General features: G+C 45.0%; 1 protein-coding gene across 1 annotated transcript; it reads left to right on the top strand.

The window, feature by feature from the left end:
- Window positions 1-666: 666 nt before the first annotated feature.
- th (tyrosine hydroxylase) lies at window positions 667-17,574 on the top strand (the record flags this gene model as incomplete). Its single annotated transcript, XM_084477016.1, has 13 exons — window positions 667-750; window positions 1,947-2,150; window positions 2,861-3,035; window positions 3,728-3,816; window positions 5,372-5,439; window positions 5,765-5,815; window positions 8,702-8,847; window positions 9,231-9,366; window positions 13,020-13,089; window positions 13,340-13,396; window positions 13,485-13,580; window positions 13,932-14,065; window positions 17,415-17,574. 13 exons carry the CDS (start codon window positions 667-669, stop codon window positions 17,572-17,574), a joined length of 1,470 nt encoding a protein of 489 aa, XP_084333142.1.
- Between the last annotated feature and the right edge of the window lie 406 nt (window positions 17,575-17,980).

Below are 17,980 nucleotides of genomic sequence, written 5' to 3'. Positions count from 1 at the left end.
AATGAATCGAATGCTGTCTGTATGAACATAACTCAAATTACCCAATAATACATATAATATTTACTGTAGGCACCCCTGTTCACCACCCCTGGGTTGTTTAGCAATACACGCGGCAAATAAAAATGCACAGAGAAATTCACCAATTGATTAAAATAAGTATACAATAGAATCAATTTATGAGGTCGAAATAAAAAATAAAAAAACATTTATAAGCCAATTAATACAAAACGATTAGTTTTAGTTCAATTCAGAAACCGAACCCTGGGGTTGGTGGAGAAGTGCGCAGATGCCTTGACGTCAGAAACCGTCCAAAAATGTCCCCAAAAAACCCGATATAAATACGAGCGAGCGCAGCGCTTTTGCTTGAGTAGACGCTCCAAGGACTCACCGCGCTGAACTCAGAGGCGCTCCACGGACTCACCGCACCGCGCTGAACTCAGAGGCGCTCAGAGAACGCACCGCGCTGAACTCAGAGGCGCTCCACGGACTCACCGCACCGCGCTGAACTCAGAGGCGCTCCACGGACTCACCGCACCGCGCTGAACTCAGAGGCGCTCCACGGACTCACCGCACCGCGCTGAACTCAGAGGCTCCGAAACTCAGAAACTCCAGCGCTCTAAATCAAACTACCTTCACACTACGCGCACTAATAAATAGACCCTCAAAATGCCGATTTCAAACAGTTCTACGTCCTCGACGAAGACCATTCGCCGGGCCGCGTCGGAGATGGAGCGGGCCGACTCTGTGACGGTAAGAAACCTTTAGTAATCCATTTCACGATTTGTATTGTTGCATGCAGGCGCGTGCCGTCCATATGGGCATGTGCCACGCGGGGCAGCGAACTACTTGCAAAATAAAATTGCAAAAAAGAAAATGTCCTCAGTAAATAATTGCTCCAAGTTAATTTTTAATAATGTGATCATCACATCAACTATCTATAGTTTATGTAGGTTTTCCAACTATTTTCGGTCTGTTGACATCACATTTTGGATGAGGGTGGCGATTCTAGTTGAGTTTTACGTGTCTCAGCGACCGCGTTCCTCCGTATGTTTATCGCTTAACCCTGCAGGCTTCAATATGGATTGCAATCCACGCTAAAAGACGCCTATATGGTCGTAAAGAAGTCTGCCCCATGGTCATATTCTAGAACTGTTGTTGTTTTAACTCGAATTATTCCGCCAGAACCCTTCGGTTCTATATCAGATGCAGATATGGCGAGTGGTGTTGCACATGTGATTAACAGTGTTGAGTTTCTGTTAAAAAACATAAATTGTGGGTGATGGCCGCCCAGTTAAAACCATGCGGTTTTACAGGATACTTTCTTGTGACCATTTCCAACCCTTAGCTTGTTGTGGTATCAACCTAGCCTGGCTATTGCCAGACCAAGCTCAATCGTAGATTGCCTGCTGCAGGGCGAATTCAAGGGCTGGGGGTACATTCTAGTATCAACCAATGATTTGCGTGAATGTCCCCATTGCGCACTGTGGCATCATTTGAAGCGCTTCCACAGTGTGCTGTTATGAGACCACCATGGGTCAGTTGGTTACTTGAGTTATGACGAACACAAATATTTGTAATTGCAAACGAATATAACTGTAACAGAGTGGGCCCTGTTGGTAGTGGGCTAAGAGTTTAAAAACAAAGTTTACAGCCTAGAGCTGACGATGCGTAATAGGCTACCGTCAGTTATCTATGACCATAATTTATTCAACATCAACGCAACCGATTGTTTATTTTATTTATTATTATAATACCATGAGACCTAAGCAAAGCTTAGGTTACACATAAAATAAGCCCTCCAGACCCTTTTTTCCGTTGATAATCGAGTATAGAGCTTGCCCCAAGTTGCCCGGAGCAACGCTAACAGCCTAAATGGCTTCCATGTTGTGCTGTTCAATTATCGCCGGAATTACACGTTAATCCCCCCTCCCCCCCCCCCCCCCCAGTCCCCGCGGTTCATCGGCCGGCGGCAGAGCCTGATCGAGGACGCGCGCAAAGGGCGCGAGGCGGCGGCCGCTGCGGCAGAGGCGACGGACGTGAGCGAGCAGATCGTGTTCGAGGAGGAGAATGGCAAGGCACTGGTGAACGTGTTCTTCACCCTGAGAACCTCCAAGATCCCCGCCCTGTCGCGCTCCCTCAAGGTGTTCGAGGTACGGGCTGTTCCTCCACTGGAGCCTAACGGCCACACGGTTTATATGTCATATTAGAAACTTAAATTAAATAAAGTTATTACTTCTTAAGTTTCCCTTGGTTTGTACGTGAAGAAGAGTTTAATATTTATTAACATTTTGGTTTAACCCCTAAGTATTATATTATGATGATGATGACGGTGATGATTACATGATAAATTATGAATGATGATAAATCTGTGTATGTATATATATATATATATAAATTAGCAGATGTTTTTTAATGGTGTGATTTAACCATTTAACCAAAAAAGCTAATAATTTGTACCAAACAACATTATAGGGTATTTAGGGTTAGGGTTGGGCTACTAAAGCTATAAATTCTTGCCCTATTTTGTTTGCTGATGAGATGGTGCTTGGTATATGAGCAGAACTGAAATGCACAATTGTAAAACATTTTAGAAAACATTTTACAATTGGGCAAAAATTAACAACACGTAAAAGAATTACCTCACAGATACTATAGTGATCTCTCTCTCTCTCTCTCTCTCTCTCTCTCTCTCTCTCTCTCTCTCTCTCTCTCTCTCGCTCGCTCGCTTGCTCGCATGCAGGCTAAATGCTCTTCGGTAGAACCAGCACCACTAAATCATTCTTCTTGTTAACGGATGCTTCAGTGATGCCAGGAGGGCGATGGTTTCCTCACCAGACCGGTTGGTCCTTTATCTGTCCAGACGTTTGAGGCTAAGATCCACCACCTGGAGACCCGGCCCAGCGGGAAGGCCCGCGACCAGCAGGAGGCCCTGGAGTACTTTGTCCGCTGCGAGCTGCATCGCTCCGACGTGGGAACACTCATTAGCTCCATCAAGAGGATCGCTGAAGACGTCAGAACCACCAAAGAAGTAAAAGGTAAGGCAGGCACCTCCACCACCACCACAACACCAACATCTCACATCGGGTGTGGCTCCACGGCGAGGAAGCTTCCCAAATAGGTTGAAGTAACGATAATATAGTTGCATACATCTGTAGGACGTCATAGGAGACGTCCCAGCTGGGTCCGGGGTTAAGGACGTGGTAAGCGAGCGTGGGACTGCTCGGTGTTGGTCGTGCGGCACGAGAACCAACACAAGTTTCCCACTTCATCTTTCAACATGTTAAGGCGTAATTACACACCTTTTCCACGTAGCATAACCTTTATTTGAACACTAATGTGTTTCTTTCACTTATATTCTTTAATCTAATTGGCTAAAAGAGTAGTGACGTCACTGCCCACAGTACAAAGACGCTCAACCTGAGATGTTTGCGTGGTTACGGGAGGCGATAATACCTGGTGACACTGCCGTAGGAAGCTTCCTTTGTATCGAGGTCCCAGGAAGACTGGCGGTGGAGACAGCCTGTGGCGTTGTATTAAACAGATGAGACAAACAGGCCTCGTGTGTCTAACGTCTAATATCCTATTGCCAGGCTAACCTTCGCACCTGTGATACAGAACAATTTTCTCAACAAATCCTACACGGGTCTTGTGTTATTTATCATACATTTATAAAATAAACATAAACAGACTTAGTTTAAATGCCTGGGTTTTTTCTCCTATAATCTAGTTCACTGGTTTCCAAAGCAAATAGCAGAGCTGGACAAATGCCATCACCTGGTGACCAAGTTTGATCCCGACTTGGATCAAGACCATCCTGTAAGTCTCCTCCTGTGTGTATATATTAGGGGTGTAACGATACACAAAAGTCACAATTCGGTACATACCACTGTTTTTAAGTCACGGTTCGTTATGTTTTTCGGTACAGCAATTTTTAATTTTTTTTATTCAACAATTGTTTCTTGATTTGATTTGATTTTGATTTGATTCATTAAATTGTATCAAACAAATACCTTACACAAACGAAAAGACATAAAATACAATTGAGGATAAAAACACAATAAAGTCCAGGACTTATTTCCATTGTGGTCCTCCACACAAACCATCAAGACAAGACAAAACAGTCACAGAGTGTGATAATCAATAAAAACGTTTTTCAAAAAATAAAAATAAAAAAATTTGGTACGTACCGAAATTAAACGTGCATCGAGCCGTTAGACCCGTACCGAAAAATTTCGGTATGAATACGCATATTTTTACACCCCTAGTATATGTGTGTGTGTGTGTGTGTGTGTGTGTGTGTGTGTGTGTGTGTGTGTGTCTATCTATCTATCTATCTATCTCAATGAAGTAATAATATGTTTGTAGGACTTGGGCTTCTTCTAGGATTGTGGGTGTGACCTCAGAGGGGCGCATCAACTACTAGAAATCTAGAACAACAAAAAGTATACTGACATCTCAAAGTCAGCAAATGAACTATTCTTTAGTATTATGGACGTGTGGTCTGATCCCCCCTCAGTGTTTTCTCAAAGTCTCAAACGGTGGTCGTACCTAGCTGCCGTGATTGTGTAGGGTCATTTGGTAATTAGTCACTGTCCTGGTCATCTATATGGTTCCTTAGCAACGAGGATTAGACACCACCTACTAAATCATCTTGAAGGAACTGAAGGAAGATTGCGTGAGATTGCAAGTTAATACAGACGTTGATAAGCCTTAATAGCACAATTAGAAGTAAATTAGTTTTCCATCACTTTAATGACCTGTCTCTGTATTCACTGTCTATCCCCTATCTGATCCTTGATGACCTGTCTCTGCTTTCACTGTCCAACCTGCCTGCTCCTTATTGACCTGTCGCTGTACTGTCTAACCCCTACCTGCTCCTTGATGACCTGTCTCTGTACTGTCTAACCCCTACCTGCTCCTTAATGACCTGTCGCTGTACTGTCTAACCCCTACCTGCTCCTTAATGACCTGTCTCTGTACTGTCTAACCCCTACCTGCTCCTTAATGACCTGTCTCTGTACTGTCTAACCCCTACCTGCTCCTTAATGACCTGTCTCTGTACTGTCTAACCCCTACCTGCTCCTTAATGACCTGTCTCTGTACTGTCTAACCCCTACCTGCTCCTTAATGACCTGTCTCTGTACTGTCTAACCCCTACCTGCTCCTTGATGACCTGTCTCTGTACTGTCTAACCCCTACCTGCTCCTTAATGACCTGTCTCTGTACTGTCTAACCCCTACCTGCTCCTTAATGACCTGTCTCTGTACTGTCTAACCCCTACCTGCTCCTTAATGACCTGTCTCTGTGCTCACTGTCTAATCCCTGCCTTTTCCTGTGTTAGTAGTTCCAGTAAACCCCTTTGTTCTTGCAGGGCTTCTCTGACCCTGTGTACAGGCAGAGGAGGAAGATGATCGGGGAGATCGCCTTCACATACAGACAGTAAGACAGCTAGCTATCTATAGTAGTATCACACAGTCTCTTCTGACAGACGGAAGTGACCATGATAACCAATCACTGTCCAAGGAGCATCAGTGGCCATTCAGACAGTGTTGCACACCCACCTTTGTTTTGATTCAATCTGGTTTTGTTTGAATCTCAAGGTTCGTCTCAATGGCCAGCAGTCAAACAAATACATGCAAACCATGTGACTTCATTGAAAGGGCAATTTGCTCAAAACAACGTTGGGGACGCAAAAATGTCTGATTGCAACTTTACTACTATTGGGTACCGTGGTATTAAAACTTGTTACTCTCTGTCTCTGCAGCGGCAACGTGATTCCCAGGGTCGACTACACAGAGGAAGAGATCGGGACCTGGTGAGTTTGGCTCCCTGCTAATCTTTCTCTACTGTGCTCCTTTTTTTTTGCTAAAAGTGAACACAGCTAAACATACATTGGGCCCTATTTTAACGGTCTGTAACGCAAGTATGAAACAAAAAGTGCAAGTAGCCTTGAGGGCGGATCTCTGGCGCTGCTATTTTAATGGTGGATAAATGACTCTTGCGCCCGACGCAAATCTAAAAAGGGTTGGTCTGAATCCGTAACATGTTTTGGCGTAACATGCAATAAACCAATAAGAGTTCCATCTTCCATCCCCTTTAAGAGCCAGCGCATTTGATTTGACAAGTTGATATTTTGACAGCGCGTTTGCAGTCTCCGCTGAGACAGATGCATGACCACATAAATTTCGAACTTCAAATGGCTCAGTTTATGGCCAAGTAATAGGCCTAATTCACACGTAGGCCTGTCGCGATAAGCAATAAATCAATTAATCGCACGATAAATTTAAATGTGTCTCTCTCTATCAAAGAGACTGGATGACAAGAGTTTTCACTCCAGAGCATCGCTCTCGACAGACCCCTCCCGCTTCCTTGGCGTAATGAGGAGTTAACCCTCTAGTCGAAAGTGGAAACCCTCGAAAGTGGTCTCAAAATGGCAATATTATCAATTTATCACCCAGCAAAATTTGTTATCGTGACAGGCCTATTCACACATGGAATTGTGTTTTCTTTTCCAACTTCAGAAACACTAAATCGTCATGTAAATTTCGGCAAAGAGAACTTAACACATATGCGGACGCAGTCCGGCCGCAACTGTGGGACTATTTAATGATATGCCAATACATTAACAAACATAGTTTGTTACCAGTATTGTATACATTATCGTTATTGACTTGTGTTCATAATATGCATGTGTCCCCCCGTTACTATACATTGCCATGGACTTATGTGTTACGTGTTTAGTTTGTGTGTGTTTAAACAGATAGGTGCACACACACACACACACGCGCACCAAGCATCACCCGCATTCATTCATTCTTTTAAACACTCACTCACGGTAAAACTATTTTTTACTATATTTTTTACAAAACTATGTTTTCTCACGATCAAATACTCATCAATCCTAAAAGTTATGGGCTTGTACGCAATGTCTGTGTCAAGAAAATATGTGTTGGCTGTATGGTGTTTGCACTTACCACTGTATCAGCTGTTCTTTCCCAAATCATCATTTTTGTTTTGGAATGCTGGGATATACTTTGCTCGAGTTTATTATTGTTATTATTATTATTATTATTATTATTATTATTATTATTTTAATGCATGGGATAGCCTAGTACAGTGTTCATTCATGCAGCCCCTATGGAAAAAAATGTTTCCACAATCCACATGCTATTTCTATGCAGTTTCACACACGCATGTTTGTGCTGTGTATAGCCTATGTGTGTAAGCTTATGTTGCAGTTCCGACCTGCCGTGGCACGTCAAAATAGCAACACCAACTGCGCTATCCGCTAGTGCATTTAGACCAGATTTTTTGTCAGTGGCGCAATAGGCTATATGCACGCAATACTTCCGCATTGGTCTGAAAATGCTTCAGCAAATCCGGTTCCGGTGTTACAACTATTTCTGCGACCCACCGCGAGGTGTGACCCAAGGCGGCGCTGTTTTTTTTTCAACATGCACGAGTTTGAAGCGTAGACAGGCATGAAGTCGTTCACATGAGGAAACATGCATGAGCTTAAAACTTAACATTTGTATTTTGCATCCGTTTTTTTGCCCGGTTTTGTGAAACCGGGCAAAAGTACGTTGATCCATAGTATGGGTCTGTAAAATGATAATCAAATCAAATCAGGGTGTCGATGACGATACAAATGATATGTTTTAAGCTTGTGCATGTTTGTCAACTGATTCAATTGTTGAAATTCTTCCATTTTTAATGGTAACTTATTTGGTAAGACATGAGCAACTTAGGCTTTGCGAAAAGGTATCGACCTATTTAAACAAATAAAATTGTCACTGTAGGTTATAAAAAAATAGTCTCTTTGTTTATAGTTTCATACACTGCTTTGGTGTGAAGCACTTTCTGCTTAGAGGTACCTTGGCTAACATAGTGTACTGTTACTGTAATATAGTGATCATGGGCCAGGCTGGTCCACCCATCACATGTAATTGCAGCCTTTTTTACTAGTACTGCTAACTGCTAACTCAGTAAGTATATTGTGTTGGGAACGTTACACAGTGTTTCATCAAATTGGAGGTATTTCCCCCCTTACACAAAATAGTTGTATTGCACTTACATGTGCTGCTCATTTTTTGTCATTTTTTGTTTTAGTAAAGTAAAGCGAGAGTGTTTTACTTTGGACATGATGGCTGCAGCTGGGCAGCAGGAGAGTAAAGTGCTCTGCATTTTTTCCGAACACAAGAGGGCGAGAGGATTGCTGCGGCACCAAAACGAGGCACCGAAAGAAATTCGGTGTCATTGGGTCCGGGTAGAACCGACCATGTTGCCACCGGTACCACTCGGTACTCTGTCCTCGGTACCCAACCCTAGTACTCACTATACAACAGACAGTACTCTCTATACAACAGACAGTACTCTCTATACAACAGACAGTACTCTCTATACAACAGACAGTACTCACTATACAACAGACAGTACTCTCTATACAACAGACAGTACTCTCTATACAACAGACAGTACTCTCTATACAACAGACAGTACTCAGTATAAAACAGACAGTACACAGTATAAAACAGACAGTACACAGTATAAAGGGAGGTGTGACCCGTGCTTGTGTGTGATTGGCCAGGCGGGAGGTGTGACCCGTGCTTGTGTGTGATTGGCCAGGCGGGAGGTGTGACCCGTGCTTGTGTGTGATTGGCCAGGCGGGAGGTGTGACCCGTGCTTGTGTGTGATTGGCCAGGCGGGAGGTGTACGTGACCCTGAGGGAGCTGTACAACAGCCACGCCTGCAGTGAGCACCTGGAGGCCTTCCAGCTGCTGGAGAAACACTGTGGCTACAGCCCAGACAACATCCCTCAGCTGGAGGACGTGTCCCGCTTTCTCAGAGGTACGCTGATAGATATATTCAGTCATTTCCCGCATATAGGCCGCATCGTGGATAAACCGCAAGCCTTTAATTTATGTATTAAAGAAAAACAGAGCTGCACCCATATAGGCCGCACAAGTTTCAAATGGTCTAATAATGTAATGAATAGGCATATGTGGTCACTGCAAATCATTAAACTTGAACTTTTATTCATTAAGCTTTTTCCCCTTTTTCCCCTTAACGTTAACACCGACTAGGACTACTATTATTATAAATTATTTAAAAATCCTGAATTCTCTTTCTATTCTCCCTCCCCCCTCCCTACCTCACCCCCCCTCCCTCCTTCTTCCCCTCTGTTTATGGCCCTCTTTCTTCCCTCCCCTCTGTCCTCCTCCCTCCCCCAGAGCGTACGGGCTTCCTGGTCCGCCCGGTGGCTGGTCTGCTGTCGGCCAGAGACTTCCTGGCCAGTCTGGCGTTCCGAGTGTTCCAGTGCACCCAGTACATCCGGCACTCCTCCTCTCCCATGCACTCCCCTGAACCGTGAGGACCCCCTTCAGCCGCCCCCACCCCTCCACCACCACCACCACCCCTCCAACACCACCCCTCCACCACCACCACCACCCCTCCAACACCACCACCACCCCCACCCCTCCAACACCACCCCCACCCCTCCAACACCACCACCACCCCTCCACCACGACCCCCACCCCACCACCACCCGTCCCGCCCACTAGCTAGTCCTGCCCATGAGTTAGTCCCGCCCACTAGAGAGAGAGAGAGAGAGAGAGAGAGAGAGAGAGAGAGAGAGAGAGAGACGTATTCAGAGCGGCGTATTCACACCAGGAAAGTCCTTTAGTTCACTCTCTTTGGTCCGGACCAAAATACAATGTTTATTTTTTGGTTTGGTGCGGTTCCATTACACAGTCCCAGAATTTGACAGCGAACCCACATGTGTGCAAAGATCATTAGATCATTGGACAAAAAGGTCTGGGGCGGGGTAAAGCTTTAAATTTAAAAAAAGTGAGGAAAGCGCCGGTGAAGGTGAACAATCATGGATATCCAGCGGGCTGCACTCGTTGTGCTGATATTGATTTGTTTCATACAGTTCAGACCGGTCAAACTCCTTCTCCCTCCTCCTGGTGCTGAATGTGTTAAATGCATATGCATTTTTATGTGTGTTTTCCAGCATACGTTCTATGTGGGCGTCTGTCCAAATATCCAATAGACATTCCGTCTCCTCTTTGCTCCATGTTGAGCCACAACTCATTTTCAACCGACGGTCTGACAATGTGCTGCTAGTCTCTAGCAGAGTTCCCGCTTATCAAACAATAATTCCCATAATGTGCGCGGCTGAGCGGGCCTGTTACGTCCAAAGAGGCGTATGCTTTTTAGAACGGGATCGGACCGAGGTGCGTTTGCTTTCACATCTCAAGCGAACAGCACCAGGGTTCTTTTGGAAGCGAACCGAGACCTCCTCTTCAGGAAGGTCTCGGTTGGCTGATTTGGTGCGCACCAAAGTGAGGTGGATGCATTCACACCAACGCAAACGTACCTAACCAAGGGACCAAACCCGTTTAGTGCGCACTAAATGCTGTTCATGTGAAAGCAGAGTGAATAAACTCTAAATGTAATCCATTGATTTCAACAATGTATCTGTATTCTAAATACCAACTATTTAAATTGTAACTGTAACTGAATAGTTACTTTTAATTTGTATTCTGAATACGTAACGCCGGTACATGTATTCTGTTACTCCCCAACACTGATGATGCATTAGGCATTTTTACACTGCCAAGTCGGTATGGTCACTGCTTGGCACTCCCGGCAATTTACAGGCTGTCTTGCCTGTAAAACCGAGGGGGTAAAATCCCCTGTCGTCACAGAGCCGGCTTTCTTGGTTCACAAGAGAAGGCGGGGCTACGCACGGAGAGTAGACCTCTTTAGAATAATTTGCATACTCTGTTTGTTATTAGGGACCGTGCAGGAACCTGCAAGGTCCCTATTGTTTTTGCTATGTTTATTATTATTTTTATTATTATTTTCCACGTCTTCGACTGCATTTTTCCCCCCCTGAACATATACGAAAACTCATTCTTATTTGGCACATTTGTGGGACTGGTGTAAAATTTGATATTCTATGCATCAAATTCACATTGGCCCCAAGGTGGCGCTATACCAACTGTTCAAAAGTGCAAACTTTGCACAAGCATATCTCGCCACCGGTTTGACCTACACTCATGAAACTTTGCACACACATGCAAATCCTCATGATGAACAAATAAGCCTCTTGAACCTATGACTTCCGGTAGCCATATTTTCCGCCATTTTGAATTTAGTTAAAAACAGTAAATTCCCCAAGGATCCCAGGTTTTTCGACTTTTGACAAAAATCCTTTGGCACATATCATCTATGGCCCACCCATTCTCTTCAATCTGACATAAGGATTAGTCTGTACAATAAAGTTTAAAGCACCAATGAGTTCTAAAAGGGGTGTGGTTTAAACCTCGAAAAATAGTTAATTGCTCATATCAACATCAAGTTGGACTCCTATGATGTTGACCCCAATACAAAAGTTGTTCAGAATCAAATTCTGAACAAGATGAAGTCAAAAAAATGTAAAATGGGGCGTGGCATATAAATGGGCGTGGCCTGTCACTGCATTTGTGGGGACTGCTGTAAAATTTGATATTCTAGCCGTCAAATTCACATTGGCCCCAAGGTGGCACTATACCAACTGTTCTAAAGTGCAAACTTTGCACAAGCAGCACGCGTCACCGGTTTGACGTACACTCATGAAACTTTGCACACACATGCAAATCCTCATGATGAACAAAAAAGTCTCTTGAACTGAAAATTTCCGGGTTGCCAGATTATCCGCCATTTTGAATTATGTCAAAAACAGCAAATTGCCTAAGGATCCCAGGTTTTTCGAATTTGACAAAAATCCTTTGGCACATATCATCTATGGCCCATTATCTTTAATCTGACATAAGGATTAGTCTGTACAATAAAGTTTAAAGCACCCATGAGCCAAAAGGGGTGTGGTTAAAAACGCTAAAATCTTTAATTGCTCATATCAACATCAAGTTCGACTCCTATGATGTTGACCCAGATAGAAAAGTTGTTCAGAATCAAATTCTGAACAAGATAAAGTAAAAAAAAATTCTAATGGGGCGTGGCTTCGAAATGGGCGTGGCCTGTTACTAAAATAGCCACTATTCATAGACACTATGTTTGATTTGAGCGGGACCGACTTAGTGCCCGTTGGGGACCAAATTTCCAACTGCTCAAGTAAAATGAAGTCGATTGGAAAAACAACATGGCCGCCAGAGGAGGGTAAATCACTCTGCGGAGACCTTGTGCGCTGACAAGTGCGCACATGTTACGACGGCACGTGACGCGGCCGCAAGCCGGTACGAGGTCCCGTTCATCACTGCGCGCAGTTTTAATTGTTTTTATTTTTTATGATTCAAGACAATCGCATTCAAGAATGAGTAAACATCGAGTGTAGGCCACAAACGCCATTAACTATTTACAATATTATGAATATATTATATGAACATATTCTTTAATAATATGAACATATTCTTTATTTTGCTGACCACTCTTATCCCGACAAAAGCCTCTTAAGGAAAGTTCCTCTGGTACTTTCTCGTAGATCGCACCATCTTTCCCCCGTCTTCGTTTAATGCGACTGCATCAACTTCTCTCCCATGATGGTCAGCAGCTCGTGGATTTCACCGTCTCTCCGGTTAGAACGACTCATGTTGATATCGCTGTGTTGTCTCTGTTGTAGAGACAACGCAGCAACACCTCTACCCAAGTCCCGGCCCTGGAACCGCAAAGCCGTCTAATCGCATTTACATCATAATGAAACCGCCAATGTGTGTAGGGTCCGGGAGGGTAAATTGGGGTGCGAAATCAGGCTGGTATATTACCTCGGTCAGTGTAAACGCGCGGACCATGCCGGGAAAAAGGCGGGCATGAGACATGTAAAAACGTTTACTGTGGGGCTGTCGGGGGTGTGGAGCCAGACTTTTGATTGAAACTACCTGCTAACCCAGAAGTTACAATCAAAAAAAGCAAAAGCATGTGTTTAATATGGATCTGAATCCATATTTATGTATAATGCTTACGTTAAATACATATGCTTCACCTCTAAACTTTACTGTGTGTGTGTGTTTGTATTTCAGGGACTGCATACATGAGCTTCTGGGTCACATCCCCATGCTGGCTGGCAGGACCTTTGCGCAGTTCTCCCAGGTGATATATACATCCTGGTCCATAATATGATACTGGGTAACTGTGTTTGCCTCTCACCCATCCAGTCTTACTTTATTGTCAAATAACGGGACATCTGTCATATATCTTACATATAGAAATATGATAGACTTGATGTGGACTGCATACATATTCATTGATTAGCGTTAATGATTTACGAAACGTTTCATGTAGAACACGGCGCCAATCTAATGCTTGCGCGGCTCATGCTGTTTCCTGTTCCTGTGTGTAGAACATCGGTCTGGCCTCACTGGGGGCGTCTGACGAGGACATAGAGAAGCTGTCCACAGTGAGTAGACAACACATGGGTGTAGTGATGTTGGACAGCCTTCTCCTCTCTGTCAGGGAGTCTCTGAGCGTGATGTTCTCTTTCTCAGCTGTACTGGTTCACAGTGGAGTTCGGCCTGTGTAAACAGAACGGAGAGATTAAAGCGTACGGCGCCGGACTCCTGTCTTCCTACGGAGAGCTAGTGGTACGTCCCCTTCTCTACGTCTGTCTTCTTCTCTTCCAGTCCCTCGTCTCTTCCTCTTAAAGCTGCTGTAGGTAACATTAGTGAGTTGTATAGAGAACGAGCAGCGAAGAGCCAAAGAGATCGTCATCCTGAAACTAAAGAAACACAACCTACCGTCATCCCACCATTGAGAAGTGCTGTATTGTTCTTAGGAGGCCATTCACAGTGCACTTGGACCATTGAGGACAGGTAGAGGGCAGGGCTCAGCCTGCTATACCGTGCTATATCTTGCCCCGGCACCATCACACAAGGTCACCTGCTCCTCGATTTGCTCGTGTTTCCTTCACCATGACTGACCTCCTCTCCCGGTAGCACTCCCTGTCGGAGGACCCAGAGAGGAGGGTGTTCGAGCCGGATGCGGCCTCCGTGGAGCCCTACCAGGACCAGAACTACCAGTCCGTCTACTTTGTCTCTGAAAGCTTTCTAGACGCCAAAGAGAAGCTCAGGTACTGAGACGAGAACACATACACACACGCACTGACACAAACGCACACACATAGAAGATATAAACCAGACACACACACACACACACACACACACACACACACACACACACACACACAAACGCAAGCAGACACACACACACACACACACACACACACACACAGTGCATTATCCATATTATTTTACCCATAATGTGGTTTTGGATAAGGGACAAAGAGGAAAAGGGATAAAGAGAGGGAGACAGAGAGCGAGGGAGAGTGAAAGTGAGAGCGAGAAGGAGGGAGTGAGACACACACCTACTACACTGCTGGGATTTCTCTCTCTCACTCGCTCTCTCTCTCTGTCTATTTCTCTCTGTCTATCTGTCTCTGTGTGTCTCTCACTGTCTGTCTATTTTCTCTGTCTCTGTTTATTTATTTTTGTCTCTGTCTATTTCTCTGTCTCTCTCTCTCTCTCTCTGTCTGTCTATTTCTCTGTCTCTCTCTCTGTCTGTCTATTTCTCTCTCTCTCTCTATCTCTGTCTGTCTCTCTCTCTCTCTGTCTCTGTCATTCTCAACCTGCAGACTAGGTTACAAACATACAGCTGTTCCTAATGTAGTCTCCGCGCCAGTGGCGGCTGGTGAAAATGTTGGTGGGGCGCAGTAATAGAAAAAAATGAATTTGGTAGATTTGATTTCCTGTATTCTGGTGCATTTTGGGGATGGCCACTACCTATTACCTATTACCTACTATTCATTCAGATTCATTAGAGAGTTAGAAATATGGGACAGATGCTTTATATTGTTTATATATTATTTAGGCCGAAATACTAAATTAATATGTAACTTACTTGCTTCTTTTAAGTATAACATTGTTTGGGGAGTCCAATTTCTCCACTGAAATGCGTGGAAAGTGCTTTTACAGCTCTCTGCTAGTTAGCGATCTATCTCTTCTCGCTCAATTGTCCAATCGGGTGGTGATAAAAAAAACAGAAAAGCCATACCATTGGCCTGGGGCACACACTGGTGCGCCCCGATGGCGATTTTTTTTTGCGCCAATGAAAAGCCGTCTCTACTTGATAGACAGCAAAAAGTTTGCGAGCTTACGTTGACTTCAACTTGGCCGGCGCCCCTGACCTGAAGGAGGGCTTTATTTTGAATGACCAATAACTAGCGTAGCCCAAATCATTGACGTTCAGACGCATTTAAATGGTTGCTGGCAGTTGCAAGTACTATAGTATTATCACACAATTAAACGAGGATAAACGCTATGTATTTTTGTTGATTTATTTTGTATGTATAATAGTTTATTCAAAGTTGGCAGATATATTGGAGTGACTATTTCACGGAGGGGCGGCGCCCTAGCGCCCTCTAGTGACCCACCGCCACGGCTCCTGGCCCCGCCCAGCGCTGCTGTTTCCCTCGGCCTGCACATCAATCTCTGGGAAACATGAGAAACCATAGAAACCATCAGTGATCTCCTTTAAGTCCCTTCTTAAAACACTTTTATCTGAGAGCCTTTCCTGAATTTACTTGAGCTTTATTTTCTTTATTTATCTTTTATTGGTTTTGGTTTTCTTTTAAAACCTGTTGATTTATGACTTTTATTTTGCGCTTTGTAAAGCACTTTGTAAGGTGGATTTTGTGCTCAGATATAGATGAAGATTTTAGTATTATTATAGTAGGCTAACCCTTTCCTAGTGTTGTGCCTCTGTTCCCTGCAGTCACATGAAAACATGCCTACAGGACCCTACAGGTCCTGTAGGCTACTGCTACTGGAACTGCGTGGCATGGAGAGATACAGTCCCCAGATAATGGTGGTCTGTTAATGGTTTGAATCCACCTTGTTTTTTATGACTTGATTTCATTTTAGAGCACTCAGTGTGTTTTCTGTGTAGTATCCGATTGGCCAAACGCAGAGCAAGTAGCTAGGCGTGATTGGCCCTAAAGCCATACAGTAAACAGTTGCCTGGGTGGCTGTAGGGTTTCTGTGGGTGGTCGATGGTCCTCATGGCCTCAGGTCAGTGTGTCTGTTCACCACCAGTAGGTTCTAGTCTGGCTGGTGAACAGTAAGCAGACTACAGGGCATACAGGGATATTTACATCAGCGTGTCACCTTACCTGGGGTCCAGCAGTCCTTCTGTTTTGATAACAAACCTCAGAGTCTGTACCCAGGAGGAGCTCACCTGGTTCCCTGGTCCGGACATATTCTACCTCTAGAAACTGATGAGCAGACAAATCATTCAGAAGGTGACTTTTTGTAATTGTATTCCTACAGCGGCTGGACTACATGGTGTTGATTTGAATCCTTCTTTACACTTCACTAGTTCTGGCCAAGGTTGCATTCTTTGTTTGTCCAGATCTCCGCTACCAGCAACATGCCGTCAGACTGTAGATTAGTCTTCTGAAATGGGATCTGTGAGACTTCCCCGCTCGCCCTCATCGTGTTGAGTTGGTCCTGATGAAGGTTGTCTTGGTGTGTGTGTGTGTGTGTGTGTGACCACCTCATCGTGTTGAGTTGGTCCTGATGAAGGTTGTCTTGGTGTGTGTGTGTGTGTGTGTGTGACCACCTCATCGTGTTGAGTTGGTCCTGATGAAGGTTGTCTTGGTGTGTGTGTGTGTGTGTGTGTGACCACCTCATCGTGTTGAGTTGGTCCTGATGAAGGTTGTCTTGGTGTGTGTGTGTGTGTGTGTGACCACCTCATCGTGTTGAGTTGGTCCTGATGAAGGTTGTCTTGGTGTGTGTGTGTGTGTGTGTGTGACCACCTCATCGTGTTGAGTTGGTCCTGATGAAGGTTGTCTTGGTGTGTGTGTGTGTGTGTGTGTGACCACCTCATCGTGTTGAGTTGGTCCTGATGAAGGTTGTCTTGGTGTGTGTGTGTGTGTGTGTGTGACCACCTCATCGTGTTGAGTTGGTCCTGATGAAGGTTGTCTTGGTGTGTGTGTGTGTGTGTGTGTGTGACCACCTCATCGTGTTGAGTTGGTCCTGATGAAGGTTGTCTTGGTGTGTGTGTGTGTGTGTGTGTGACCACCTCATCGTGTTGAGTTGGTCCTGATGAAGGTTGTCTTGGTGTGTGTGTGTGTGTGTGTGTGACCACCTCATCGTGTTGAGTTGGTCCTGATGAAGGTTGTCTTGGTGTGTGTGTGTGTGTGTGTGTGTGACCACCTCATCGTGTTGAGTTGGTCCTGATGAAGGTTGTCTTGGTGTGTGTGTGTGTGTGTGTGTGACCACCTCATCGTGTTGAGTTGGTCCTGATGAAGGTTGTCTTGGTGTGTGTGTGTGTGTGTGTGTGTGACCACCTCATCGTGTTGAGTTGGTCCTGATGAAGGTTGTCTTGGTGTGTGTGTGTGTGTGTGTGTGTGTGACCACCAGGGCGTACGTGGCTGGCATCAAGCGGCCCTTCTCGGTGCGCTACGACCCCTACACCAGCAGTGTGGAGGTGCTTGACAACCCGCTGAAGATCCGGGGAGGTCTGGACTCCCTGAAGGACGACCTGAAGATCCTGACAGACGCCCTGAGTGTGTTGTCCTGATGTCAGCGCGCACACACACACACACACACACACACACACACACACACACACACACACACACACCAACCCACCCTACACACATGCATGAGCCATGCAGCACACGCAGCACACACTCTTTGCTACACACACACACACACACACACACACACACACACACACACACACACACACACACACACACACACACACACACACACACACACACACACACACACACACACACACACACACACAGCCACAGCCCCCCCTGTCCCCTGCCTCTACGTGGTGGTCACGTGTTCCTGGTGTTCCTCTGGTTCTCTGTGCTCCGTTCTCCAGCAGCGTCTGTTCACTGGAGCCATGACAATGAAGTGTTGTAAAGCTGAGCGGCCCTGTTGGCCCCGTGTTCCCCTGTGCATTAAAGTCT

This window comes from Micromesistius poutassou, assembly GCF_964030765.1.
Source record: "Micromesistius poutassou genome assembly, chromosome: 13".
Classification (NCBI taxonomy): domain Eukaryota; kingdom Metazoa; phylum Chordata; class Actinopteri; order Gadiformes; family Gadidae; genus Micromesistius; species Micromesistius poutassou.
The sequence above is the reverse complement of the archived record's forward strand: the minus strand, read 5'-3'. Positions and strand labels throughout refer to the sequence as shown.